The 27,382-nt window shown below is 42.9% G+C and overlaps 1 protein-coding gene across 3 annotated transcripts in view; it reads right to left on the bottom strand.

Annotated features, from left to right (window-relative positions):
* Positions 1-27,382, bottom strand: part of pde4a (phosphodiesterase 4A, cAMP-specific) — a 43,612-nt gene that overhangs the window by 7,214 nt on the left and 9,016 nt on the right. The window contains exons 1-10 of one of the 3 annotated variants that reach the window (XM_042391893.1): positions 11,472-12,307; positions 9,407-9,592; positions 9,025-9,061; positions 8,779-8,849; positions 7,938-7,987; positions 6,713-6,825; positions 1,317-1,410; positions 1,053-1,216; positions 433-531; positions 183-347 (exon numbers count right to left, since the gene is read on the bottom strand). In XM_042391893.1, coding sequence (XP_042247827.1) covers positions 183-347; positions 433-531; positions 1,053-1,216; positions 1,317-1,410; positions 6,713-6,825; positions 7,938-7,987; positions 8,779-8,849; positions 9,025-9,061; positions 9,407-9,592; positions 11,472-11,665 — 1,173 coding nt within the window. In that variant the 5' untranslated portion in view covers positions 11,666-12,307. Of the gene's footprint in view, positions 1-182; positions 348-432; positions 532-1,052; positions 1,217-1,316; positions 1,411-3,798; positions 3,861-6,712; positions 6,826-7,937; positions 7,988-8,778; positions 8,850-9,024; positions 9,062-9,406; positions 9,593-11,471; positions 12,308-27,382 lie in introns of those variants that run through there. The other 2 variants (XM_042391892.1, XM_042391894.1) reach the window with 2 other exon arrangements.

The following is a 27,382-nucleotide window of genomic DNA, read 5'->3' as shown; positions in this document are numbered from 1 at the left end:
GAGAGAAAAAAAAACGATCAGTTAAACTACAGTTTACAGCATATGTTCAACAGCTATCTTCTCTGTAGAAAGCCATGTCTGATGTATTACAAGGTATTTGAAAAATTTGCGTGAAATTAGCAGTGTATTTGGTATTTGTAGTCATGTCTTTGTCAGTGCTAGAACAGTAGAGAGACATTTACATCTAGAGCTGGGGTGGACAGCAGTACATGAGTAGATTGAGTGACATCTGCAGCGTGGAGGCTGTTGTGGTAGGCCACATTGGCATGGTAGTGGTCCTCCAGGGTCATCACATAGGTGACAAACGTATCCACAGGGATCCGAAAGGTCTTCAGTAGATCTCTTTCCTGCCATAGGTACAGTTCACAGAGGGTCACAAATAAGTCATGCTATATAATCCCATTATTAAAGTAGGATCTCTCACTCTCTCACCTGGAAGATGGCAAACATAATGCAGCTGAGGGGTCGGTTATTAGAGAACTCTGCCACACGAAAGATATTAAGGCCCCACTTGTTCAAGTCGTTCAGCTCCTGAGGGCACAGCAGAAAACATTACAACACACGTAGAACAATCTAACAGTGTGTTCTTCATCTTAATTCCACCTGCAAAGGTACATGATGTTATAGTTGTGTTTTCTTTTGATTAGATTTGTAAGATTAGACAAAACTTGCAACATGTAACATGTTTTATGGCTATCCAGGCTGTGGAGAAACTGGCTTTTCCTCTCATGCAATACATTCTTGCTCCAATTCTGAAGGACCAATCCCCAAAACAAAATATTTTCTGCTTTCAAACTTCTTTTGTAGTTGTGTCGCATCACATTTTCTAAGACAAGACTTGGGTAGCATTTTATCTTTAACCATTCACATTATCAGAGAACTCAAATGGCAAAGGAAAGCTACAGAAATTTACAAAATGAAATTATATTTTTAAAAGGAGGTCAAATATTTAGAGAGTAGTGACAGGAAATACATGTAGCCTGCTTTATGGTGATTATGTGCATATGTGTACAGTGGGTTATATCTGGCGAGCTGCTTTTCTATCCGTTTACCCTGGCTAATGCATCCTCATGCTCAGTCTTCACGCCGAAACGAGGCAAGGTGGAGTTGGAAAGGCTGGAACTGTGCGTGAGCTTCTTCACACCACTGATGTGACACATGGGCTTCTCCCTCTCCCTCAAGGTCGGGGACGGGATCTCCACCTCGTTCTGCTTATCTGGAGGGAACAACAGTCAAAGGTTGTGCTCGACCTGGGTCAAAGCTATAAGAGACCGGCTATAGTGGTTAGTCATAACTGGATGGCAGGTTTGCTTTACCTAGAAAGGTAGTGGAGATGTATTCTGACACCTGGTTCCCTGAGCGACTCATCTCTGACAAATGGGACAGCTCCCTGTTCAACATCCTCTTGAACTGTGGGGAGGACAGACAGGAACAGAAAGAGGGTGTCTTCATTCGTACTTACAAAGCAGACGAAGGTTGCTTACATATCAAAAAATAAATGAAGCAGTTTCATAAACCTCCAGAATTATTAACATTGTACTTTAGATTGCATTTGCACTGATACATAATAAGAAAACATTCCTATGAGTCAAATATGAGAAAATAAATTATCACCCTCAATCTGGCTTCATTCACTAAAGGGTGAGAAAATCAATTATGAATCATGCCTCTTCTTTTTTTCAGATGAGAACATACTGTTCAATTCCCCAATTCAGTGTGCTTGCATTTTAAGTGTCATGTATTGATATGCTGCAGTAATATGACATGTTTATCCACTTTTCTGCTACAGTCACATGTTATGCAGCAATCTGCTGCTCTGCAGGTCCCTGATATACACACACAAATGTGGCAGACATATGCATTCTCCATGCAGACAGAAAACACTGTTCCTCACTGTTCTCTCACTTTAATGTAATTTCTTAATTCCATAGATAAAGATGTTTTTTGTGATGTAAAGACACCAAATTTCAGTAGTCATGTGCGATTTGGACAAGACCCCTCAGTCTGTGTCCTACTGACTGATCTTTCACACATAACAATCTCCATGGCAACCAGAGCGGTTGCCGTGGCAACTGCCTCCTCACAGTCAGTCCTTCAGCTCGATGTGAGAGCGGTGGCTGCTTGGGTGACAATCTGAGGGAGTAGGCAGGTGTCTCTGACCTTTACCAAGGTCAACCCTCCCCTCCACTGCTGTCTCCCTCTCTCCCTCTCTCTCTTGCTTATATCTGCTCCTCCCTCCCTCTCGAGGTAAACAACACTCTCCACTACTGCCCTCGAGCCCCAAAATCCTCCTCTGTCACAGGTTTCACTTTGCCTTCCGTCCATTTCACACACATGCATTTCCACCATCTTTCACTCTCGGTTATCTCCCTTTTTCCACCCTTCCCATCCACCAAGGCATACATGATAGGCCAAGCAAATAGGTACTCTGACAGCAAATTGTAGAAGCTGTCAGGCAGAATCAGTCATCAGGAGCCAGGAAAGCTAGTCAAGCCCAGTGGCACACTTAGGCAGCAGGCTCAGCCCAAACCTCCTCCTCTCTCTCTCGCTTTCTCTCGTTCTTTCCTTCCCTAATGCTGTAACGCTGAGTCATAGCTGCCAACCAACACTTCCACGGTGCCAGTCCGAGTGCCAGGACAAACAACACTCTTCCTCTGACACTGACTAATGAAGCAAACATGCAAATGCTGCACAGACATGACCATGAACACACACGCATACACACACACACCTGCATGTGTGACAGACCCAGGAGGGCATTATCTCTCCTAACTGTCTATGATCATGAGTAACACACAGATACAAACGCACCCACATGTGCGAAATGTGACCTTCCACTGAACTATAACCTGTACATTCAATTGAGACTGAAAACATGGTAGCAGTAAATCATATAATCCTAAAGTGCCCAATGTCATTCAATAAAACACAGTAAAGAAAAATCCAAAATTTGTTTTGTCAACACATTGGCAGGATACCACATCAGATGCAAACCTGACATGTAAAAGAAAACTCCTACAATGTCTTAATTCCATACATTTTTATGGATGTGGCATGTTGGCACACCTGAAGAAAACTGGAACAAAAAGAAAAATCTACTCAGTACTGAGACAATATGCATTGTCCTTCACTGACAATACACTTGACTTCCTTATGTGTGTATTGAGGCCAGCCTCAGGGTAGCAGGAGAGAGACACAGGGATGTGGGACGCAGGTGTGGAGGATAGAAACGGACATTATGTGACACTGCAAAGTACCTGCAGTAGACGAGTGGACTGCTTATCACAAAGCTATTTCTTAAATTTTAAACATCTAGATATATTTTCTAAGGACAGAAATTTAGACCAGGTGTGAAGGATGAAGTACGATTGATATTGTCTTTTTGTTTACAGTGCTGCTGCAAGTTAAACTCTGTGCCTTCATCACATTCCCCTTCAGTGGATTTGTGTATAAATTATGTAGAGGAAAAGAAAATATAAACACACACACCAATATTGTGCGTTACAGTTTCTCACAAAGCCACTGTTAGGCCCACAAAACCTTCTTCCACTTCAATCATATATATATGTATATATCATCACTAATCTCTGTGTAACACATTGTAAAATTCTAGCTTATAAACACATAACATTCACACACTGACACTACCACTGTTGGATAAGACAACACTCATAAAAACATGGAGTTAGCAATAATGCATGCATAGATGTAGCAGTAACACTTGAAGAGTCCACAGCATCTATCCAAGATGGCCACTACTAGGCCTTGTTTGCCCTCTGCAAGCTCCCCAAGCCCTACCTGGTCCCACCAGCCGATGAGCCAGGGCCTGGAGCAGGTCTCACAGAACAGGTCCACTAAGGGTGTCCTGCGCTCTGCCGCCGTCCCACCCCCCTCCAAAACCCCTCCAGCAGCCGCACCAAGGTCCAGCTCTGCCCCTGCCCTCCCCTGCAGGGGGCTGTAGCTGGAGGAGCGGGGCAGCCTGTAGCCCCCTGGTACAGGCGAGGGGCAGGGGGACGGCACGGGGTCAATGGCCTCCACCACACCCATGTTGAGGGTGACAGGGGGTTTGGGCCGATGGCACAGGCAGGAGGTGCGGTAGTGGAGTGGGGTGGGGGCACTGCAGTTGCCCCAGTGGCATGAGGGCGTCGTCAGGTTGTGTGAGGAGAGGCCACAGCCAGCCAAGCCGGGACACTCCAGAGTGACAGCTGCCCCAAGAGGGGGCGAAGGAATGGGGGAAGGGGGCAAGGGAAGGGGTTGCTGGTGCAGTCCGTCCTTGCCTACATGCAGCACCTCAAAGCAGGCCACCCAGTCAGTCCAGAGTAAGGCTCCAGCCTCAGTGTGGTCCGAAGATGTGGGTCCCCCTGATGGGCAGACCAGGAGCCCCCTGGATCCGGCAGCTGTGGAGACTACATCTCATCCCATTTGCTGAGCAGACTGACCCGAATCTACAGTCACTGCAGGGTAGAGGTAGAAGGGAGCCGAAAGAGGGAAGATGGAGGGAAATAGAGAGGGAGCGGGAGCGAGGGACCGTCTGAAGGGCACAGAGAGGAGCCGATGGAGGAGATGAGTGGGAATGTGAGAGAGATGCAAAGGAAAAAATGATGTTGTGAGAGCTGAGCTGCTTGACAAACAGAAATAAAAAATTTAGATGATGGAAGTTAGAGGAATGGAGAGATGGTGACGGCAGGACAGAAAGATGACTGTAGTATCAAATGATGGAGGTAAAGGGAGCTTGGATGACAGCAGGAACATCAGGGAAGGGAAAAGGGGGAACAGATGATAAGAGCAAGAGAAAAACAAGGATGGAGAGGGAGCGAGAAGGAGAGAGAGAAAGAGACAGAGAGGGATGCAGGCAGGCCTGTAGCAGACGGTCAGGCTGAAGAATCACACCAGAGCTGTGGTCTGGAAAAACAGGCTCCTTCTCCCTGCGTCGACTGCCCCTCCCCCACGGTACGGATCCAGAGGCCCGACCCAGTCCTACCGGTGCATCAGCCCGTCTGTGCCGTCTCACACCGATCTCAGCAACACACAGTCAGTCCACAGTCAGTCAGACTGCCTCCTGATTGCTCCGTAGCTCAGTCCCCTGCTCCAAGTCAATCCATGCCTCGGCTGGCCAAAATGCCAGAGGTCTAATCCTGCCGCTTTAGGCTGCCGTTCCTCCTCCAATGCTCTGCCTCTTGCGCCATTTCCCTGGATGCTGTAGACAGCTCTCGCAAGCTAATCAGGCAGTGTGGCTGCAGGCGCGTGCATGTGTGTGTGTGTGCCTGTGCTCGCAGCCTGAGTGCGCATGTGCATCAAGACAGCATGTACGTCTGTCGAAAATATGTGTGTGAGCGAGGGTGTGAGTGAGAGTGAGAGACTGAGTGGGAATATTCATGTGTGTACCTCCATGTTGGCACAGTGTGGAGGATTTCTGTAGCTTAGTTGCGGCTGATAAAAGGCAGCAACATATTCACTGAGACTCTGTTTACCCCAGGAGACTTCGCTCCGCACATTGTACATGCACACACATGAATGTACACACAGATATACACACACAAATGATGTCCTTGCTGCACTCCCCTGTTATCTCTCCCTCAGTCCTTTCATCATAAGCTTGACTGATTATAAACATGAAGAACTCTGCCAATTAATTAACAGTGAAGTGCAACATGGGAGGAATTTGTGGAATAAAACAAAGAAGGTACATAGTGCTGTCTCTTTAAGACAGAACACTATTAAAGGAGCATTGCCTCTCTTTCATTGGTTGTTGCCCAAACCACATGGCTTGTGGTCAGAGTGGCAAGCCAATGACTAAACAGGATGGGCAGACCCTGCTGCTGTTCGATAGCAACCAAGGTTACAGCAGAGACATCAGCATCAGGACCCGTACCCCCTCCCTCTCATGTCCTCCCCACCCACAGACCGTCACCCTCCCTCCCTTCTCTTTCCGTATCTCTCTCTGTCCCGTGCCCCCACAAATAGAAATGCATGCATGCTTAAGAAGCTTGCCCATGTGCACACATACAGGCATAGAGATATAGTAATGCAAAATGCACACTAGTCCACAATTAAATTCAACCTGGCTGCATCCCATGCAGTTATAAACACAAACAAGCTTAACTACACATCATAACTGTGTCAGTTAGTTTAAGAAATGCCATAAAAACCCAAAGAGATGGTTGACCACATATGTGGTACAGCCCACATTAATGATTCATCAATACAACTACCACAGGATTGCAAATAAACCCGGTAAAGAAATATTCTGCCTCTATTTCACAACTCTCTTCAGCAGATGATGATTTGCTAAACAATATCATGTGAAAACATATGAAGTTTACATGTGACAGGTATTGGAGGAGACTGGCAAAGCCCAATGTTGGCTTTTACAACACAAATGCTTTGTTCTTAAACCTATAAAGAGTAGGTCTTACATGCAGCTCTTCACTCCAGTAATTCGCCCTTAGGGAGCTGCATTGTTATTCATTTCCTCAAGAGTGGAAGCTTTGACACAACATCAGACACAGCAATGAATTTTGTACACTGTGTTGTACAGTTACGCCCCAAAAAATCATAAATTCTTATGGCGTGATGAGTCATCCTTGTGAACCATGAAATACACAGTTAATATATAGTTCATCAAGTTCATCTGCTCCATACTGAGTTAACATTGGGGTAGAGGGACAATGAAAGTACATGTGAACATGTTTGTGTGCAGACAGGTGTGTACCTTGTTGGAGGCCATCTCACTGACTGAGCGGTGAGTCTGAATGGTCTCCAGCTGGTCCAGACACCAGTCCAGCTCCTCCAGAGTCTCCCGAGCCATCTGCTGGTATGTCTCCTCTGGGAAAGACACACACATTGACAATAAATTAACCCGCAGTAGAGAAAGAGCATTTAAATTGATTAGTGGTTGTTAAGGTCCTGTTCTGTAGCTCAGTAAGCTGACACTAAGTGGGATTTGCACAGTAGGAGTTAAAAGGAAGACGGATCCCACCTCTGTCACTGTTTTTTCAATTTTTTGGAGGGAGTTTTTCCTTATTTGAATGGGACGTGTAAGGACAGAGGATATTGTATGCCATTACAGATTGGAACGGCCCGTGAAGCAAATTTGTGATATCAGGTTATTTAAAAAAAACTGACTTGACTTAAAAAGTTTACACATTTGCACCAGTTTCAGTCAGTAATCCAAATGTACAAAAAGGGCATCTCCACCACAAAAAATCCAAAACATATGATATGCTTTCACTTGATTGACAGGTCCTATTAATATATATACTAACATTAGACGACAACTCTCATTCTTTTATATCAGTAATATTTGTAAAACAGGCCTTAATTTTGAATTATTATCAGGTGAATAACACAAATTATAATATTTAATCTTTAAGTAAAACTCTTTATTTATACTTGTATGGTCAAAGAATTATTGAGTGAGCCTTTAATATTAAAAGTGTTCAGTGAGAAACTAAATATAGATGTTAATGTCAGGCATTCTTAAGCATCAAGGTCTGCAGGGTAAATTAAAAGAGTTGGTGGTCCTTCTGCTTCCTGCTGGACATTGTGCCCTCTAACAAATACAAAGCAGGTTGCATTTCCTGTAAAAGGCCCAAGAGAGTGAAAATTAAGCTTTTCATACATTTAAGCATTTCATCAATGTATAAAAAAAGATTAAACTCACTTCACATTAGCTTTATATTTTCTTGACCCTCATATGTATATGTAGCTTGAGCATCATACTCTGAGTAGCATCATTATTTTAAGATCTATCCAGTCTCATGAAATATATGTTAAGTACACATTTCCTCAGTAATAGCCACATGATGTTTCTGTGATGTTCTGCAGTCATTTTCATTACCACTGATAGATTTGGTTCAGTGTGGGAGCCTTAGTGTGCCCTTAAAGTCGTGTTTGGAGACTGTGGGATTCAAGAGTTTTAATTAGCTGAAACATACCAGAGAGTGTAGCTTGGGGAACAGTGGGTTGGCTTGTCACTGGTGACCTCCTGTGGACAAACACATCGTTACATCAGAGGGAGACTCGACACGCTGCTGCCCCCTGCTGGGGATCAGCTCAGCATTACAGCATGAAGCAACAAAAGGCTTGGCTGACAGAGAGGATAAATATTTTTTATGTATGTTTCTCATTTATACGCCCCTAAAGAGTGACAAATGGAGGAGTGCATGTCTGTATTGAAATGTCTTTGAATATTTAATTATGCTGTAATGTGAGAATATTTTTAAGTGCTTAAAAATTCCCCTGTTTCACTTCAAATATTCGAGTATCCACAAATAGTCAAAGACAAAGCTTGAGCTCTGCTCTTCTTTCAAATAACCTTGATGGTTTCATAATTGTGCATTGAGGGAGGCATTTTCAGGGCACAACACTGCATAATTATAGATGCTGATAATTCTGTGGTGCATTGCTTTATATATCATATTGATGTGGAGCTAAAAGCCTGCCAACTCAAGCTCCTTCTGTCTACTGCATTACAAAGGAGAATAATTTTAGTGTTATTGACCGTCTCCATCGTCTGGGTACAGAGTCAGGGACATGCATCTGAGGCACGGTGTTCTCTGCACTCAGTCCTCAGCGAAGCGAGCTGGAGAAATATGATGTTTTCCTTGAGCATAGTCTGATAATCATGAACTGGTTAATCAAGATGGCAAGAGTGTTTCCCCATGGGGGGCAAGGAAAAGGAGACATTAGCAAACACACAGTGCAAACTAAGCAGGCAATCATGACGAGTGTAAGTTGGGGGGGAGGGGAGGGGTGTCATGACAGCATGATACTGACTTGTTAGTGGGTGTTGTGACATTGGCGAGGATGGTGAAGTTGCTTCTTACAGTTCGTAGGCTGGCCAACACCTGGGGGATAGATGGACAGCGTAGGAGGAGGGAGGAAGGGAGGGAAGGAAGAGGGAAGGAGGGAGGGAGGGAGGGAGGGAGCAGGGGGGGACAAGTTCACTGCACTAATTAGCCACGTTTTCTAGTCATTTACAGCAATTAAACAATTCAGACGAGGTGCACAAGGAAAACATACCTGAGCGAAAGGGGTGACGATCATGTCTTCAGCGTGCCTGCAGGACAAAAAATGAAAACAAGTGGAGAGCGTGATGAATGTGAGTGTTTCAGGCAGTTGAGGTTCTTGGTATCACTGTTTATATGAGAGGCTGTATCTGTGAGCTGCATGTTTACAAAACCCTATGTGGATCTAAACAGAGGAAATAGTGAAATACACTAATGCAGGGTTTTGGGAGGTTGATAACTGAAAGACAAGCCAGGAAATAGAGCACAACAGTTAATGTTAAGAGGATCCATCATGATTTAATTAGCATAATGCTTGCATAATTATAATCATAACCATTGCTGTGTTGATTGGGATAATGTGCAGTTACTGTGGAGGATGATGTCTTCGTGCTCACCCCTCACTGTTGATGGAGGAGTTGCGTGACATGGTTTTGGGGGACGTGTCATAGTCGGAATCTGAGCGGTACAGGAAGGACTCCCTGCGCTGGCTCTGGGGGAAAGAAGGGTGGAGCACCAACCCAGGACTCGCCTGCGAATCCATGGGACTGCGGCCTGGCGAAGGACCATTCTCAGAATCGAAGCTGAAGGGTTGAAGAGAGGACAGGGAGGAAGTTGAGTTTACATGTGTTACATTGACTTTAGGCGTGTGCGTAGCTTCTGCTCTTATCTGGCAGAGACACCAAAAAGTGTCAAGACACATCTAACCACTCCAAACGTGTGCGATGCAGTCCGTCCTCCCTTAGTGTATCTAGTTTCTTACAGAGGAAGTTGAAGAAAGAGTGATGTGACAGAGGCTACAGCATGTGACTCTGCAGTGCGTTCGATTGGCAGACTGCCATCAGGCTGCCCTGAGAATGACACTTTACTGACAAGTCATATTTTAGAGTAAGCTTTGTTTAACCTTAACCCTACGACTGGGGACCCGCAGACCTCAGAGGTATACTTTTTGTCATATCTCACAGGTGCTGCATTCTATCATTCCAAATGATATAAATAAATATGTTAAATATGATGTTAAATATGTTGGTAGGATGAAGGTTAAGAGAGCAGAATCTGAACATGTGAGTGATTGAGACTTTTGATTTGGATTTAGATCTCTTTTAGACCTAAAGGTTAAAACTAATTTTTAACTGATTAAGACAACCAAGACTGCACATTAAAAGTATTTCCACCTATCATCAGCAAGATGAAAAGAAAAAGAGACAAAGTCGATACTAGATATATAATATCCCAACCACAAATATTGTGGCAGTGATGAGGATACATTGTTATTGACTTGAATTTTGGACATTTACAGTCCTGTAAATCAATGTCTGTCTTTTCCTTTCAGTTTGGGAGTCAAACAGAGCATCTCTCCGCACAGCATCAGGCAGGCACGTCGCTGATGTACACTGAACCCAAAACATGAGGTTGAAACTAATCTGCCAGGTCCATTCAAAGGCGAGCTTAGCCAAAGGGGACACAGCAACACGCTTCTCAGGTTGCACTCGTCTATTTTTCACCGACACCCGCAGTCATGGGGCAGCTATGCAGCCCTCGACAAAGCTACTCCGAACAACTTTGTCTGTTCTGATGAGAGATGATTCGTAGCGTCTTGCAGCTAAGAAATGAAGTCAGTATTGATTGAACAGAGGTTTAGAGGTCAGCATTATATAATAAGAAAATTATAGGCAATTTTGTTGTAACAGTACATACCTATTGATCTGACAATACTTATGAAAAGTATACTGCTTGAATGGTTAACAGGTTTGTTAGACACTAAAACAACTACAAGACTTCCATATATAAAAATATTAATCTATAATTGTCACTTTTAGGCTGCAGTCAAATGTTGGGATTGCAAGGACAGATAAGGAAACAGATTGCAGTGTAGCTGCTGTGTCTATTTTTAATGTAGGATAACTTTTATCTCCACAACACTTCCCCTTAACTTCTCAAACTTTTCTAGTCAACACAGTTGTGAAGTGTGATATTTTTAGAATTTCCAAATTGGCCAATTAGGAGCCACTCCTTTCCCCACAAGGCTTTGTGAATATGGCTACAGATCTAATTATCGTTAAACAACTTCCCCCCAGTAATGAAAAACACATCAGAAACGTCTGCCAGGGGGACCTTCTGCAAGCTGCATGTGCTAGTCCCTGTTTTTTGTTTTTTTCTGCAAACTTTGAGAGTAATTATGAGACTTCAGCAGCCTGAATTCAGCGCTTCCCAAAATCTAATCGATCTGACGAGGGTTGTTAGAGTGTGTGCATGGAATAATTTACCACAAAATCTTTTTAGTGAATCACATTACAGTCACATTGCACAAATGTTTTTAATACTCACACCTCACACACTTCCCCTGAGCTGACAATTTGAACAATCCCAAATCACTACAGCTTCTTGTTTATTGGAACAAAGACAGGTTAGTGAGGAGTGTGGGCCAAATTAAAGATCACTGGCTTATATGCAGAACTGTACCTGCACATGCTATGAGATGGGCGTCTGTGCTCCTGAATACTGCGGTTCAGTTTCATACGCCGAAACAGAGCAGAGCCCCCGTGTCCGCGAGACTGATCGCTCGGTGACACAGGTGAGGTGAGAGAGGGTGCAGGAGGTGGACCCTCAGGACTCTCCCACAACCTCAGCTGTCGTGTCAGCTTCTTCTGACTCATCGCTGCTGCCAGCTCTGGCCACGGTGTAGCCGACCAGTTAAAGAAAACTCCCCCAGCCTCCACTTAAAACCGGTTGTCTCGCTCTGTGTGGCTGTCTCTTTCCCACGCAGTCCCCCTCATCTACTTTTTAGTGCGTTGACTCACGTCTCAGGCAGACAGAACCACAGCACCTGCCGTATGCAGTGTAAACTGTCCTCAATCCAAAGAAGAGATCTAATAACAAGGCCTAATCCTCCCGTTAGTCCTGCTCTCCCGCGTGCTTCATGCCAGAGGAGCCAAAGTGTAACAACATGCATATCCTGCTCTGTGATCCACAAACTCCAGTCCCCCCCTTTTCACATCCTCAGTTTGTTCCCAGGATTTACGCAGGTTTCCTTAATCCTTGCCCGTGCAGGTTTGTTTGAGGTTTGTCTTTTCTGCAACCTCTTCCTGTCTGAGCAAGCCCCACAGAGAAGAGCTCTTCTGATATTTCACCACCTCAGCTCTGCTTGACTCCAACTGCTGCTGCCGGGACCGGCTGGCCCAAACCGGACCTTTGTTTCCTTCTGGTATTCACGTTGCTATGGCTGCCATCTCACTTTCGCTACCCTCAGGGTACCCAAGCTGCTGGAACAACCGAGGGACCCGTGATAATATCGCTCAATTTACTAATTATCCAGCCGTTCACCCTTCATATTGTTGTATCTGTGACTTTTTTATCTCCTGCCCCCACCTCCCTACTGCAAGCATGTGCTCTCACTGTCCTTTCTCACTGCTCACAGTTCCTCTGCAGCAACAGGAAGGCTGATAAGTAAGAGTAACAGACCACAGGCACCAGAGTAGAGCAAGACGTAGAGCGTGTGCTATGGGGATTTGAAGAAGAGATTGAAAACAACCCAGTAAGAGCAGGAGAAAAGGGAGAAAAAAAAAGTCAGGGGGGAAAGGGGTTGAGTCATATCCCTGTGTAAATGTTTACACGTTCCACTAAAGAGCATGCAAGGTTTGTGCCCAAAACATTTTGTATTTTGACATCAACAGCCTTGCTCACTAACAGCACTTTTCTTGGCCTTTGGATGTGAACAGACACAGAGCTACCTCGATGCTCTCCATGAGCGACAATTAGACCATGAAATAGCTTACAAACAAGGTGCATTAGGTCAACCACAACTAATTCAGTGATGACATCGGAGACAGCAACATTAGACAGCCTCAAGCAGGACTTTTTTTTTTTTTTTTTTACACTAACATGTTTCCTCAAACAGTACATGGTTGCTTTTTTTTTTTTTTTTTTTAAATAACGGCACCTTAAAATGCAGAAACATTTTATTACAGTGTTACTAAAAGCTATGTAAAGCACTGCATGTGTCAGGTTTGCTGGCTGTACAGTTCCTTGGATGTTATTTACTGCTTTCATAAAAGGAGGTATTGATTAATAGCATTGTAACTACCTCAGTAGCCACAGGATTACTTAAATGGAATTTAGAAACAACACTGTGGCAAGTGTGGCAATTTCCTTGGAAGAGAGAACGAAAGAAGTTGTGAGCAACTTATCAGTATAATGTAATCATTTCTCAGTAGCAATTGCACAGTTCATTGTATTTTATTACTATGGCACTCTCTAATACTCCAGTATCATATTTTCACTTACTGTAGTTACATAAATTATAACCAAAAACTGTATAATTACAAAAAGTCAGTTTCTGTCAGTCTCTTTGTCTCTTCGTGGGTGGGTTTTTAAGAGAAATGACTGACTGGTGCCTTTCTTGTAATTTTAATGTCTGTAGTGCAGATTGATAGACTTCTGAAGTTAAAAGATAAAAAAAAAACATATCTTACATCATCACACGCTGTTGATAGTTGATTAAATCTAATTCTTAAGTTCTGCGTGTCTGAGTGGAAAACCCACTCCAAAACACTTTTTGTTTTTGCTAGCAGGGCTAATCTTTTTTCAGTGTTTGGAATACAGATTAGACATTTTAAATGCATGTGTGTGTGTGTGTGTGTGTGTGTGTTTGTGTGTGCATAAGTGATGGATCGTGTGTTCCTGCACGTCTGCGTGATGACCTGCATTCGTGTGTTTATTTGCAACTGTTGTGAGGAGGCACAGAGATGAAAGGTACTCAAACTTTGTGTGTCACAATTTGAAAATACACCGTGCACATACCAAATGAGAGCACAAATGAGACGACTAGCTGAATTTCTGTTTTTTTTTTTTTCCCCTCATTCTTTTTCTATAGGAGCAGCTAGCAAAACAAAACCTGCTGCATGAATTCAGTGTTCCACCTTTCAGCAAGCAGCTTAAAGCCTTAGCACAGCGAAGAACACAGCGAAGATAAGATGCCTTGTCAAGTTATTTCCTCCTCTACTCTCCTGTTCCCTTCCACATTACATGTCTTCTAAGTCTCTCTTTTCCTTTCCCTCTCTCGCTGGTAGAGAATAACTACCGTTTGTTTATGACGCACTGGGGACGAATGGCGGAGCTCGTCTTGGAAAGTCGCTTGAAAAGGCCTCGTGTACAGGCTGTTTGAACAGCATCTTTCAAAGACAGACTTTGGAAAAATGTCAAGAATTCTAATTCACATGACAGTTACTATTGTAATCTCTGGAGAGCTGATGAAGAGACAATTATTCTATCTCCCATTAAATACCAAGTCCCTGCTCAATAATGGCTGGTGAAACCTCTTAAAGTGACTCATGCACACACGTGGATGCATACACACACACAAAGAGGCAGAAACACACCCCCATGTTGCACTTAAGCGCACACACACAGATGAGCATTAAAGCCGAAGCTCTTTTTGTTTTTCACTAATACACTATAAAAAGGCAAACTAGATGCATGTACACACACACATACCCTATGCAGTGTTATTATAACCCAGGCTGTGGGCAGTTCTCTTGGTTTCATTATGTGAAAGCAGGGTCCCTGGAGTGTATCGCTGCGGACAATGACATGATGATCAGAGGTTTCAGAGGGAAGGGGATTTGTGCCAACTGAGTGACTCCTTCTTACAGAAGATAACAAACAGCCTCTGTCAGGATGGAGAGGAGCACATTAAAGCTGCTGTCTCTCATGTAGCCCTGCTACCTGAACTGCCTCACTCTGCTAACTCACTGGGGCTCAATGACGCACGCCAGAGACAAACCTATGGTAATGGATATGTTAACAATGTCACTGATTCATTTTGCATGACTGAGAGATGTGGTCACTGACTTGGAAAATGTAAAGCTCATTTATGGCATGTGCAGAGGCTGTGTAACATAAAGCTGAATGGTATTTTAGTTGAGAAGTCTTACACAGGTATTAGGGTAGTACGAGTTTGGTTATTAAATTAGAAATATGCATCCTCTTACGGAGAGTCCTTGTGTGCAGAGTAAGCCGGGAAAATTGGACTGTTCTGCAGCAGCATTTCATTTTCTCTCCTCTCTGCGCACATTTATGCAACAAAAGGGGGAGCTTGATTTCGTATCATTAATATGGCAGGCTTCAAAGGGGCTTTGGATCCCGGAGTCAATGCAGCGATTAGCTTAATTAAACCTATAAGTCTACATGAGAGTGTAAAGGAGATTTACATACATCCCTTCCATTGACCCTCTCTTGCCATCGATTATTCATTAACAGTCATCATGGTGAAGCTGTGACCGGGGCTCGCTGCTGCCACATCAGCTTTTTTCCCAACAGTCCGGTTGGTGTCAGCTCTCTTTTTTACCTCCATCACATTGTACGCTGCCATTAATCAGAGCTCTCTGAGGGGATGAGCCAACCCTCATTCATTTAAGCTACTTTTAAAAAAAAACACTCTCAGTCAATATCTCCCCCTATCCCTCCCAACCCACCCCCTTTTCTTCATTCTCCTCAGTTCACTAAGTTAATGATTAACCTGCCTGAGTCCATCACCCTCTCTCTCTCCCCACAATAAACACACACACACACACGCGCGCACACACAGTCCGTACTCTCAGCCTCAGTGGAGAATGACAGTTATTTCCTGCCCCCGCTTCCTCCTCTGCCAAGCAAGCACAGATGCTTATTTCCACGTGCAATTTCAAACTCCCCCCCCCCCTCAATCCCTCCCTACCCACCCACCCATGAGCTGTGCCTCACCCAGGCATTTAGCACCTGGCTGATTGCTACCAGTGTGGGGGTGACAGTGGAGGGAGTAGAGGGAGTAAGAAGCGGGGACTTGCAAATTGGGAAAGGGTGCTACTTTTACAGGCTGACCATATAATCACAGCTGTACTCTACTGCTGCGGTTGAATCATCCGCAGATCTATCGAGCACATAAGGGTTTTTATTATGTGTCTCTCTCGGGCTGGGGCATGCTTTTAGGGCAACATGCCTGTAACTGACACATCTCAAATGACACGTCCAGAGCAGGCTTGCATCTGCACTTGCTTCAGCTTGCCCTTTGTGCCTCTTAGGCAATCACAAGAGAAAATGAAAGACAGAAGCACGCTCAAGCCCACTTCCATTTTATTGTTGGCATTTACAGTACGATGCACAAAAAGCAGAAGCTATGAAGGGAAAGTCCTGGCGCCACGCTACATAGGCGAAGAGAGGGCATCTGGCCCCTGGACCTTCAGCGAACCAGGATGAGAATAATGCAACGGCATACATAAAGCAGAAGAAAACACAGGAAGGGGACACGAGAGCAAGGTTGTGAGAAGACATATGACACCAACAAGTTGGACAGTAGCCACACTAAAAAATCTCATTTTCTCCCACTGATCAAATTATAAATTCTTGTGAACTGCTGGACGCTCATTAAACTCTTTTATTATTATGTTAGTTAGGAAACATCATTATTTTATTAGTATACATTGTATTTAGGTTAAAGCTCTCCAGAAAACCCTTCCTTTATCCAGTTTGAATGCAGTTGCATGATGGAGGCTTGTTATGTGTCTCCTCCTGCATCTATCTCAGATGAGTCACAGATATTTTCTCAGATAAAAATCAAAACAATGCTAACCCCGATGAAAATTCAAATCCACTTCAGCCCCTACCCCCACACTCTCAGTTTATAAGTCGTCACAGCTGCAGTGATATCCGCAGTTCTGCACTGATGCTGGTCTCAATGTGGCTGTCCACATTGTAAGAAAAACTGCATTCATTACTGCGCATGGAGTATTACACCCTAAAGTCCACCCTTACTGGAAAGATTGATACAACTGCAAAGCAAATCTGACTAGAAATTCAATATGACTGAACAGTTTTTTGCTGCACCTAATAGCTTCAGTTTATCTTTAGTTCATGGGTCTTACATTAAAACAACCAATCAACAAAAGAACAAACTGTTCTGTACTTGTTCGGTTCAGTGTAGTGGCAGCCTTATTAATGGTATTTTTTTGTATTGAAAGTATTGATTGTTTTTACAGTGTGGTGGCCCTGACCTGCCCCATCCGCTGCCCCTCCCCTGTTTGCCCCCTAACTGTCCGCTCCAGGCGTAGCCCCTCCCACCCATCCAGCTTTCAACTGCACTGTGGTCTGATCACAGAGCCGGGGATTACAGCAGATTATCCTGCTCGCAGGATCACCGACCAAACTCCGGGCGGCCGAACACAGAGAGCCGGCCGCAGCCTCTGAAAGTGCAGAACACATGCCTTTCAGGAAGAACCTGGGGGGATTGGCCGCAATCACACACCTGGCAAAGGCCACAGGAAAGGGATTTATTTTATGGGCTACACTAGACAGGATAATCAGCCTTTATTCCGCACAGCAACAGGCCCTCTACACTGTGAAAGCACAGCCACTGCCAGCCCTTTTAATCTATTAATGCACTATACTAAATAAATTCCACCCGGATGGAGTGGTTCACATTAGACACACGGAGCTCTTAGCACAGTGTTTTTCTTTCACCTGAGGAATTTGGGCTGTGTAGCTCTGTGTGGCTTGTCTTACACTTTGTATTCTTCAAGACCCACCAGAGGCGTCAGTCACTTTACATCACCATCAGCAGACCTCTGAACTCCCTAAAACTCACAGGACTCTTTCCTCAAGAGGAGACCGACTCATTCTGCCACTACTGTGTCTGCTTCACGGGTTGCAGCTTTGTGTTATAGCCTATCTGCACAGCACGCAGTCAATGTATGTTACATGGTAAATGCACCAGTACAGTGGAGTCAGAATGTTTCAGGACATTCACATATTTTTGTTGTTGAGTTTCGCTGTACTCAAGTGCAGTGGATTTCTTTCAAAACAATAACTGCAGAGTTAGGATCCTGCCTCTCAGCATTAACATTGGAGATTCACTGTGTCGGAACTGTCACCTTTTTATATCATTCATAGTCTCCAAATTTTAGGGGACAGAAAGTATGTCAACAAGTTAGAATAAATGGTCATCAAATTTAATACTTGGTTGCAAATCCTTTACAGACTTTTTGTATCTTCCCTGGTGATGCTCTGCCAGGCCTGTATTGGCAGCATCTTCATGTCTTGCTTGTTTTGAGGTCTTTTTGCCTTCAGTCTGGTCTTCAGGAAGTTAAACACATGCTTAGTTAGACTAAGGTCACATGACTGACTTGGGCAATATTTCACTGTAAAGTCATAAAAAAAAACTCTGGTTGTCTTGTACGTATGTTAAGGATCCATGTCTTGCTGTCATGTATTAAAATTGGGGGACTTTGTATGAAAGGGGCCAGAGCTGTTCACCCAGTATGGATGTGAACACTCTCCATAAAAGCTGAAAGTCAGCACTTAGTCAGATTAATCGTAAATACAATACTTTCTGACTGCACCGTATCTCTGCATACTATTATCTTGTCTGCTGCACTTTTGCAGCATTAGAAAAAGAGGGGCACAAGGTCAGGACTGCTTGACAGAATGGTTGTATTGTTTTCTGTTTCTTTCTCTTTGTGTCTTTTATCCGCCAGTTCCTCTGCCAATCAGAGGCCCAAACCCTTGCATTAAAATGCATTTTGGGTGATCGGATTGCAATCAGATAGTGCTTGACCACATGAAAGTACAGGTGTAAACACACCCAAGACACACTGAGGACGGATTGTGATCTGACTGGTGAAACCACCTCCGGAAGTGGTCGTGGACGCATCGTGACCACATTGAACACAAGTGTAAATGCAATTGAGTTGTCAATCCACATATAATAACTACATTGGCAGAAATATATAATCTCATGCAACTGTTCCAAACCAGCGAGCTAGCAGCCATTAGCCAATTAGCGAGCTAAACTACTAGCCAGAAAGCAGCAAGAGAGCTATGGATATTCAGGACACTTGTGGATAGAGTCAAGACAAGAAGTCTTCCTCTCCTGCTTTGAAAAGCAAGCAAAAGTCCATAGAATAGTGCAGCTTCATGGATGACTGGCTACCATCTTTTTTTGATGTTTCTTTTTTTGGACCTGCGCAAACGAGAGGAGGATGTGATGTTTGGTTGTTTGAGCTGGACCAAGCGATCGGATCTCAGTGGGATCTTAATGTGGACACTGGAGACACATATTAATAGCAGGTGTAAATGTAATCTGGTTAAATCATATCTAGATGCAATCTGGATACGAGATGAATTTTGATGCAAGGTGTAAAGGGACTCAGAGTGTCTCTTTCAGTCTCTCTCCTCTCTAACTCTGACAATGTGCAAAATGAGGAATTATGACTTTGGGCACACCCAGCACTGGCACTAACTCTCTCCGGCCTCTTCCTCCTCCCTTCACTCTTCCTTCCCTTTCTTCTCATCCATCTTGCTCCATACCCTTTTATATGTAAATCCCCCCTGCAACCCCAGAGGCCGTTTAGTGTGAAAAGTAAGTATTTAAGAATCGTGACTCCCAACATCCAGCTCTTCCTATAACCAGTGTTCCGATTCCCATATCATGAGGGAAACCAGAGGAACTGTTTGTTTAATGAGCATTGTTTCTCTCCAAAAAGCACCATGTTGACTTGCGCTATGGGAGTTCCACTGTAATTCTCCTCCTGTCTGCTGTTGTGGAGACTGAGGCTGGGCTAAACAGATGGATCAGCTGACACAGAGAACCATCCTGAGAGATGACAGATGGAGAGACATGTTCAATTGGTGCTCTGTTTAGTTTCCTGCCACTCGCATCCAGATAAATTAGGAGTTGAGAGACAAACTCCTTGACGCGGAGAGTGACTCTGCAGCAGCTTTGCTGCAATAGAATGATATTGATTCGCTTTTGATGTTTAATGGAGTTTCTCAGAGGGGGGATGCAAGCAGAGGGGGGCAAAACAGAAAGAGGCAATGACGGTTAACAAGATGAAATCGGTGTCTAGCTAAATTCTGCTTAATGAACTAGATTTTAATTGCACTGACCAGCATTCCTAGAAAGTTGAAGAGTGCTCTTACAAAACCCAATTAGTGCACATTGTGGAACAGAGAGGATGAGAAAAGAAGCTTGAAATGCCATCACGCTGGACGGTGGAAAGTAGTGATACTGTAGCACTGGTGGCTCTACCGTACCACCAAATCCATAAACCTCCCTCCCCATGCTGTGCCCCCACCCCCCCTACCCCCCCTCCTTCCCCAACAAGCCCACACAAGGAGTGATATTTTTAGCGCATCACCCTATCTCTGAGATGGAGCGCGTAACTCCCTCTCTGCAGGCTGGGGCTGCTGGGCCTCTTTTATTTTAATCCAGACTGGAGAGAGATGAAGAGAGAGAGAGAGAGAGAGAGAAGAGAGAGGTGTGAGTCATCAAGAGCTACCTTTGTGTCACTGTGGCTCTGTTCCTCCTCACTATCTTTCCCTCCATCTTTTTCTCCATCTGTCTTTTCACTCAGTCTGCCACTATCTTAACAGAAGAGTCTATATCTATCTATCTATCTATCTATCTATCTATCTATCTATCTATCTATCTTGGTTCGTGTCACGGTCTGAAAATCTCCGTATCCTCTCTATAATTTCAAATTCTGTCATATTTAATCCAATCTAAAAGTGAAATGCAGACTAATAAGCAGTCTTGGCATCCAATTTGTCATACATATTCCCCTGCACAAAGATGGTTGGCTGAGTATTACCCTGGAATGATAGATAATTACTGATATAATGTGGTGCAAAAACAAATGCTGGGCAGGGTGCAGCTGAGTGAGAGAGCGTACAAGGTTGATTTGAACACACAGTGAAATGGTCCATTTAGCTTAATGCTCTGAATTGTCTTGTAATGCATTCATGGCGTGGCTGAACAAAAGTGAGCACGCCAATGAATTGCTTCCATCTTGTTTGTTTTGCTGTACCGTCCTTCATTTTAAACCCTTGAGGCTCTGCTACACGGTAATCAACAGATTTTTAAAAAGTAATGCAAGCTTCATTTGGTAAACATCACCTTGCAATAAGAAATAAAAGGGTTTTTTTTTTTTAGAATATATAAACTTGTTTTCCTTAAACCTTAGGAAGGTAGGGCTAGCTGAGGCAAGCTGTGAAGACAACTCTAAAGTTGATATGTGAATATGTTGGCTGTTAGCATCTAAGTCCAGTATTCCAGCTGTTTTTTTCCCCACTAACCGCTAAGGGAAATATCTATCTCTTTTAGCAGCTAAATGCTTCACTGTGTTCACCAGTTAGTCACTAACTGAGTCTTTATGCCATTTGGTGCTGAGCAGGTAGCATACAGTTGTTTTTTAGAGCTATTTTTCCTGGAAACAGCTGCTATGGAAACAGCTATGGCTGAAAATGATGTAATGAGAGCCTTGAGAGTGAACCAAAACGTTAAAGTAGTGGGCTTGAAAACCAAAACAATGAGCTGAAAGATGCTATTAAGCTCCATAGAGCTGAGGGGAACAGCAGTCAGTGACAAGGTCATTTGATACACTGTTATTAAAAAAATATCGATCGGAGCTGCTTTTAAGTCCCCAGTTTTTATAACACTATGATTCATATTATGAATTCATATCATTAAGGGTTCTAAAAAGACAGATAATATCCCTTTTGCAAAATCGGAGGCCAAGTATTTTACATTTAGGTTCATTTAAGCATCTTTGAGTGCCTTTGAAAGCGATGTATGAATAAAATGTGTTATTATTTCATCCCTGGAGATAAAATCTAGCATAAATAGAACAATTAGCATAACCGTACTCCAATTATAATACTGTTCTAATAAATGTTAACCAGCAGAATCATATTAGTGAGAGAACAATAAGAAAATCAGTATGATCATCCTAGATAGCAGTTAGATATCATTAGTGAGGAAGAGGCAGGATTATCTGTGTGGGTTCATTTGTCCTGAAACTGCTTCGGGGCCACTGCCTTGCAGCAGGGCAGTGAATGTGACATGCTTGTCTGATGAGTCAATCTGTCTGTCATTTTTATTCTTATGTCATTCACTGCCCTTATATTCTCTTCTCTCTTTTTTTAAGTAGACCACTATAATTTTAGACTTCAAAAATGTTCCTCAATTTAAGTGCACCCTTTATGTTTCCGCTTCTTTTCACATCATGTCATGCCAGCAACTTGAACTCTTCAGCATATGTCTGACTTTATTTTGTCACACTGTCGTGGTCAAGCCTGACCAAAAGTCACATGTTGATGTCCACTCACCTATACGCTCTGTTACCTAAATTTGATCACAGGCATCCAGAAAGGTTGCTACATTGACTATGCTAAATTACAGCCAAGAGATATGAAAAGAGACATTTTTCTTTCAGTTGCGCACATTACTGTTTACATCTGTTATAAATGCAAAGACGCTCTGCTCTTTCTGCCTTTTTTCATCCTCCTCTCCAATTTTTCTTTCTCTTTCAATGACCACTGATGAATGTGTGCTTATGATGAGTCTCTGAGGTGCAGTTGATGTTGATAATGTTATATTGCCTGCTGGTGGGAACAGAAGGAAGAGAAGAATAACAGATATATGTTTATCAGCAGAGAACCAAGTGAATCTGGGGAGCCAAGTGCTCCCTAACTGATGGCAAAATGATGGGGGAAGAAGCTGTGATTGGTTAATGAGGCCTGAGCAGTGTGGTAGGAAAGGCAGTCAGAGTCTAGCAGACCGTTCCAAAACGTCAGAGTCGGAGAATATGGGCTGTGAGAATCAGCAGTATGTCCAAACAGAATGGATGTCTCCCACTCTGCATTTCCCCAGACACTTTCCGTCTCACAAAAGCGTTCACACAAACACACACTCACACACAGACGTTCAGCCACAATAGCTTTGCCAGTGTGGTTTTCTGTCTGCCTTTTACAGATCAGGATTCAACAATAGTGATGCACAAGCCTTGTGCGCTGAGGTTAACTATCTTGTTTTCCACTGGCAGTAACGGACAGTCACACACATAACACGGAAACTGCTGGAAAGTCATGAAGCAAAGTGGGGAATTCATGACGATTTCATGCGAACAGTTTGAGCTTCGTGACGGCACAACGTTCTGGTGACAAACGCTTTACCATCATGATGAACGCGTCTTTAGGAGATGTGCCATGCCCTGCAGGGTGCAAAATGAGGACATTACACACATACTCACACATGTCTTTCACATTATCTCTCTCTCTCTCTCTTTCTCTCTCTCTCGCTGTTCTCTGCCCTCTCACATGCGCACAAACACACACATACACACACAAACTCACACTGACATACTGATGCACAACCAAATGTTCCTACATGGACTCTGTCTAGCATGCAGAAGCAGACACACTCAATATCTTCCTTATACATATTGAAATACAGAATGGAAACTGAAATAAAGCTCAATAAAACACTGGGAGCTGAGGCTGGTTTGGTTTAATCTCATTATACTGAGAGCCTGAGGCTCCTCTCCCCCTATTTATAGCACCCTGAGAGAGAGAGAGATGGGCCGGCCTTCATGTACACAACATCACTAGCTTGTGCAACTGTGGCCGCGAGTGGCAAGGGACACGACCAATTGCAGACAGGTCTTGCATCAAATTTGATGTGACAAAATACACAATTGCCAGTGATCTGTAAAGACAACCAACCTCATTCTCTATTCTCGAGACACATGCCCCGTTTGCTACATTTACCTTCTGTTCCTCTCCGCTCTCCTTATCTTCACACCTTGTCTCTGGTGTCGGCTTCCCTCGTTCCACCTGTTTGATGCAACGGAATGGGCTCAGGGGTTGTCTTATATTAAAGCAGAGGGGCACCCAGTTCTTCCTCTGCTGCTGTTGCAATAAGAAGGCGCAAACCAGGAAGTTTCACTGGTCTCTCCTGTTACTGAAAACGGAGGGCGAGGATGAAAACTGATGGCGGGAATTGTCTGATTTTAGACAAACACTTTGAAACTTTTGCTGGGCACTGTCTGTGGTGTGGATGGCACCAGCAACCTTTTAAGTTCTTTCTAAAAAAAATGCCAGCAACAAAAATGGGAAACTGGGAATGGGAGAAAAGCTGCACGGAGTGAGAGAGGACTCAATTCTGATTTTCTTTGAGGGAACCTCATACAACAAAACCCCCAATGCACACAAGTAATCACACGATAAACCCCTTGGTACACACTCATGCAAACAACAAGAGAGAGAGAGTTAGTAAGAAAGAGAGAGAGAGAAGTCGGACTAAGGCCTCCCTGGTGTAACTTTTCCTTTGTTGGGGGTAAAATACTCCTCAATGCCAATCAGCATCATTAAAAATCCCATGTAGTCCAGAGGATGGTGCTGTTACTTAAAGACTCCTGCTGTGTACTTGGCCCAAGAAAAAAAAAAACATGCTATCTTAAAAAACATCCGCATCTCAAACGGAAAAGTAGAGCATCAAATGAAAATACCATCCTGGACCCTCAGGCCATGCCTTTTTTTTTTTTCTTTCAGCCCTCCAACAGCCTGAATGTTGAGTGTTAATGTGTGAATATGAACATGACCTACAAGGAATGGGCTCACTGGTCTGACAAGACAGGTTATGCTCACACATTGATCTAGCAGAGGTCAAGAGCTGGAACAGTGAATCTTATTTCTAGCGGGAAACAGAGGTGTGCATCAGCCTGTATACCACACCTTCAGTCGGCTATAAATCATAAGCTGCTTCATGCATTATGTAAAATTCTCAAGCGTTCCCAAACCATATTGCAGCAGCACAGATTGTCGGTGTAATTTTTTTTATATATTCCTCACACAAACCTACCATCTGTTTTATTTTAGTAGGTTTCTAAATCATTCTGTTTCAGTGAGAATAAAAAGGATTTCGCCCTGATTTAGACAGGAAGCAACCCCCGTGATGCATTCCTAAACGCGAGCCCCAGCTGGCATCAACACATCAACAGCATACAGTAAGAATACAGTGTAGCATGCACAAATGTACCATGTACTGCATGTGTAACATGGAGCTATATAAAATGATCTGTCCTTCATAAACTTCAGCACATGCCCACTTATCTTTGCTCCTGGACACTTTCAAGACACACAGGTTTTACCTGGTAACAAATGACTATGAATATATAGTCACCAGAAAATATAACACTGGTTTGTTTTTCTGCTTTCCAAACTAGAACAGTATGAAATTTTTAGTGGCACATTTAGTTCTTTATTTTGTGCATATAATATAATAAAACAAAAGAAGAAAAATACAAAAAAAAAAAAAAAAAAATGCACAGGTGGGATGAAAAACCCCCTGAGGGCCTGTAAAAAGAACCCACCTAAAGACAGCTGTGCCACAAATTTGCAAACAGGCATAAATATTTTTAAATATCTAAAAGAGAAATGAAAATACAATTTCCAAACATGAAACACAACAACAAGACCACGGAAAAAAATAAAAAATAAATACAGAGATTACAATAACATATATTTGCACTGCTTGTTATCATACCTCGTTTATGTAATACTGCACTCCTTCAAGAGAAGCTGTTTAACATCTTTTATAAAACATCTGAAATGAGGAGTGCTTGCGAAGGGGAGCAGAAAAGCTGCTCCATATGGCAGGACCTCTGTACCTGACTGAAAACCGGCCAAATCTAGTTCTGTAGAACTGACTACACAGAAGATCAACAGATCTGGTGTGATAACAGTGGATTTGAGACCTAGTTAAAAAGAAACTGTAAAAAGAGATGAGAAAGAAAGATATCTATTTGAAGTTTATTGATGTCAAATATGTTTAAAAACTTCAGGTTTTTAATTAATGGGGCAGTATGAGCGTTCCAGCTAGAGTATATAAGAAAGGATAAATCATAGAATAATATAGATCTAGAAACTTTTTTCTTGACAAAATATGTCATACTCTCCATAAAATACCAATATTTTTGCCACTTTATTGAACACATAAGAGATGTGGGTTTTTTTCAATTAAACTGATCATCGATGATTACACCAAAGAACTTAACATGGGAAACACATTCAAGTGCATTATTAGCTATGAGAATTTTTATGCTTGAAGGTCATATAGGCACCCTTTTTAATATTAAGGGATAGTTTATTGCGTTTAACCAGATATCCATCCTATCTGGGACATTGTTCACACAAGTTATCAACCTATGTTCATCTTTATCTGTCAGAAAAATATTGGTATCAGTATATAAAATAAAGAGCACTTCTTGTGATACCAAATGTAAATCATTTATGTATATAAGAAATAAAAGAGGACCTAGTATTGAACCTTGTGGAACGCCGCACTTTATGTGGCTGTATGATGAGTTAATTCCTTTCCAAATGACACATTGTTTCCTGTTAAGCGGGTAGCTTTTAAACCAATTAAGTTCAGTGGCAATACCACCATGAGCTTGTAGCTTATTTAATAATATATTATGATCTACAGTGTCAAAAGCTTTTGACAAACCAAAAAATACTCCAATTGTAAATTTTTTGTTATCTAAAGCTGTAGCTGATTCTGTCAGCGAATTGTACCAGTGCCATACAGGTAGAATGCTTTTCACATATAGTAACTTATTATCCTTTAAGTATTTGTTGTTTTTTTTGTTTTTATTCTATCGTACACAATTTTTTCAAGTATTTTGGTGAAACATGGTGATAAAGAAATTGGTCTATAATTTGAAAATAATGATGGATCGTCAGCTTTAATTAATGGGATAACCTCAGCCCATTTCAGTAGGTCTGGTGCAACACCTCTTTGAAAGGAACAATTGAGGATGTAACACAGCGGTTGTTGAACAGCAAGGAGGCACTGGCTGCGTTTCATTAGTATTTCCACTTCCCCTCATTCACTTCCCCTCAGCCCTCATTATTACGTAACGGCTTACGTCACATGGCGGCCACTTAGAAAGCAGTGGGAAAGTGGGCGGGGGAAGAATGCACTTGCCCTTATAGTCAGTAGTCAGCCCTTAAATACCATAATAACAAACAGTCACTATTGCGTAGCCTACTAACATTACTATAATGTGAAATGGTGTGCAAAACAGCACAATTCAATAACATGGGTAGCTCTAAATGCAAATAATGGGGAATTGTAATATTTTAGTGAAGTAATTGCAAAAGGAAATTCCAAAGCATGACTAAGAATTGAATTTCAACATGATTATCTGGATATTGTTACTTACACTTGTGATTGTTTGCTCAGACATTCTTTCTGTTTGTTCAAATCATGAACATCTGTTTTAGAGATTGTAAATCAGCAGCTCGTTGACATCAGCAGAAATGATGAGAAACTGCAGTGCACAGTAGTTGATCTTCAGCACTGAGTGACCGTCATTGATGACTCGCTCCCTCAGCCCACGAAGGGTCACAGGGGTCACAGACATGGAATGACACGTTGGGATTCCCCTGAGGGTGTGTTGAATGACTAATGAAACGCAGCCGCTGTTTCAGTAACTTCATTTTAAGTTCATCATGACCAGCACCTGTTAACTTCAAACTTGATACAATATTACATATTTCTT

The sequence above is a fragment of the Thunnus maccoyii genome, chromosome 18 (assembly GCF_910596095.1).
Source record: "Thunnus maccoyii chromosome 18, fThuMac1.1, whole genome shotgun sequence".
Classification (NCBI taxonomy): Eukaryota; Metazoa; Chordata; class Actinopteri; order Scombriformes; family Scombridae; genus Thunnus; species Thunnus maccoyii.
This window is presented reverse-complemented; position numbering and strand designations above follow the sequence as displayed.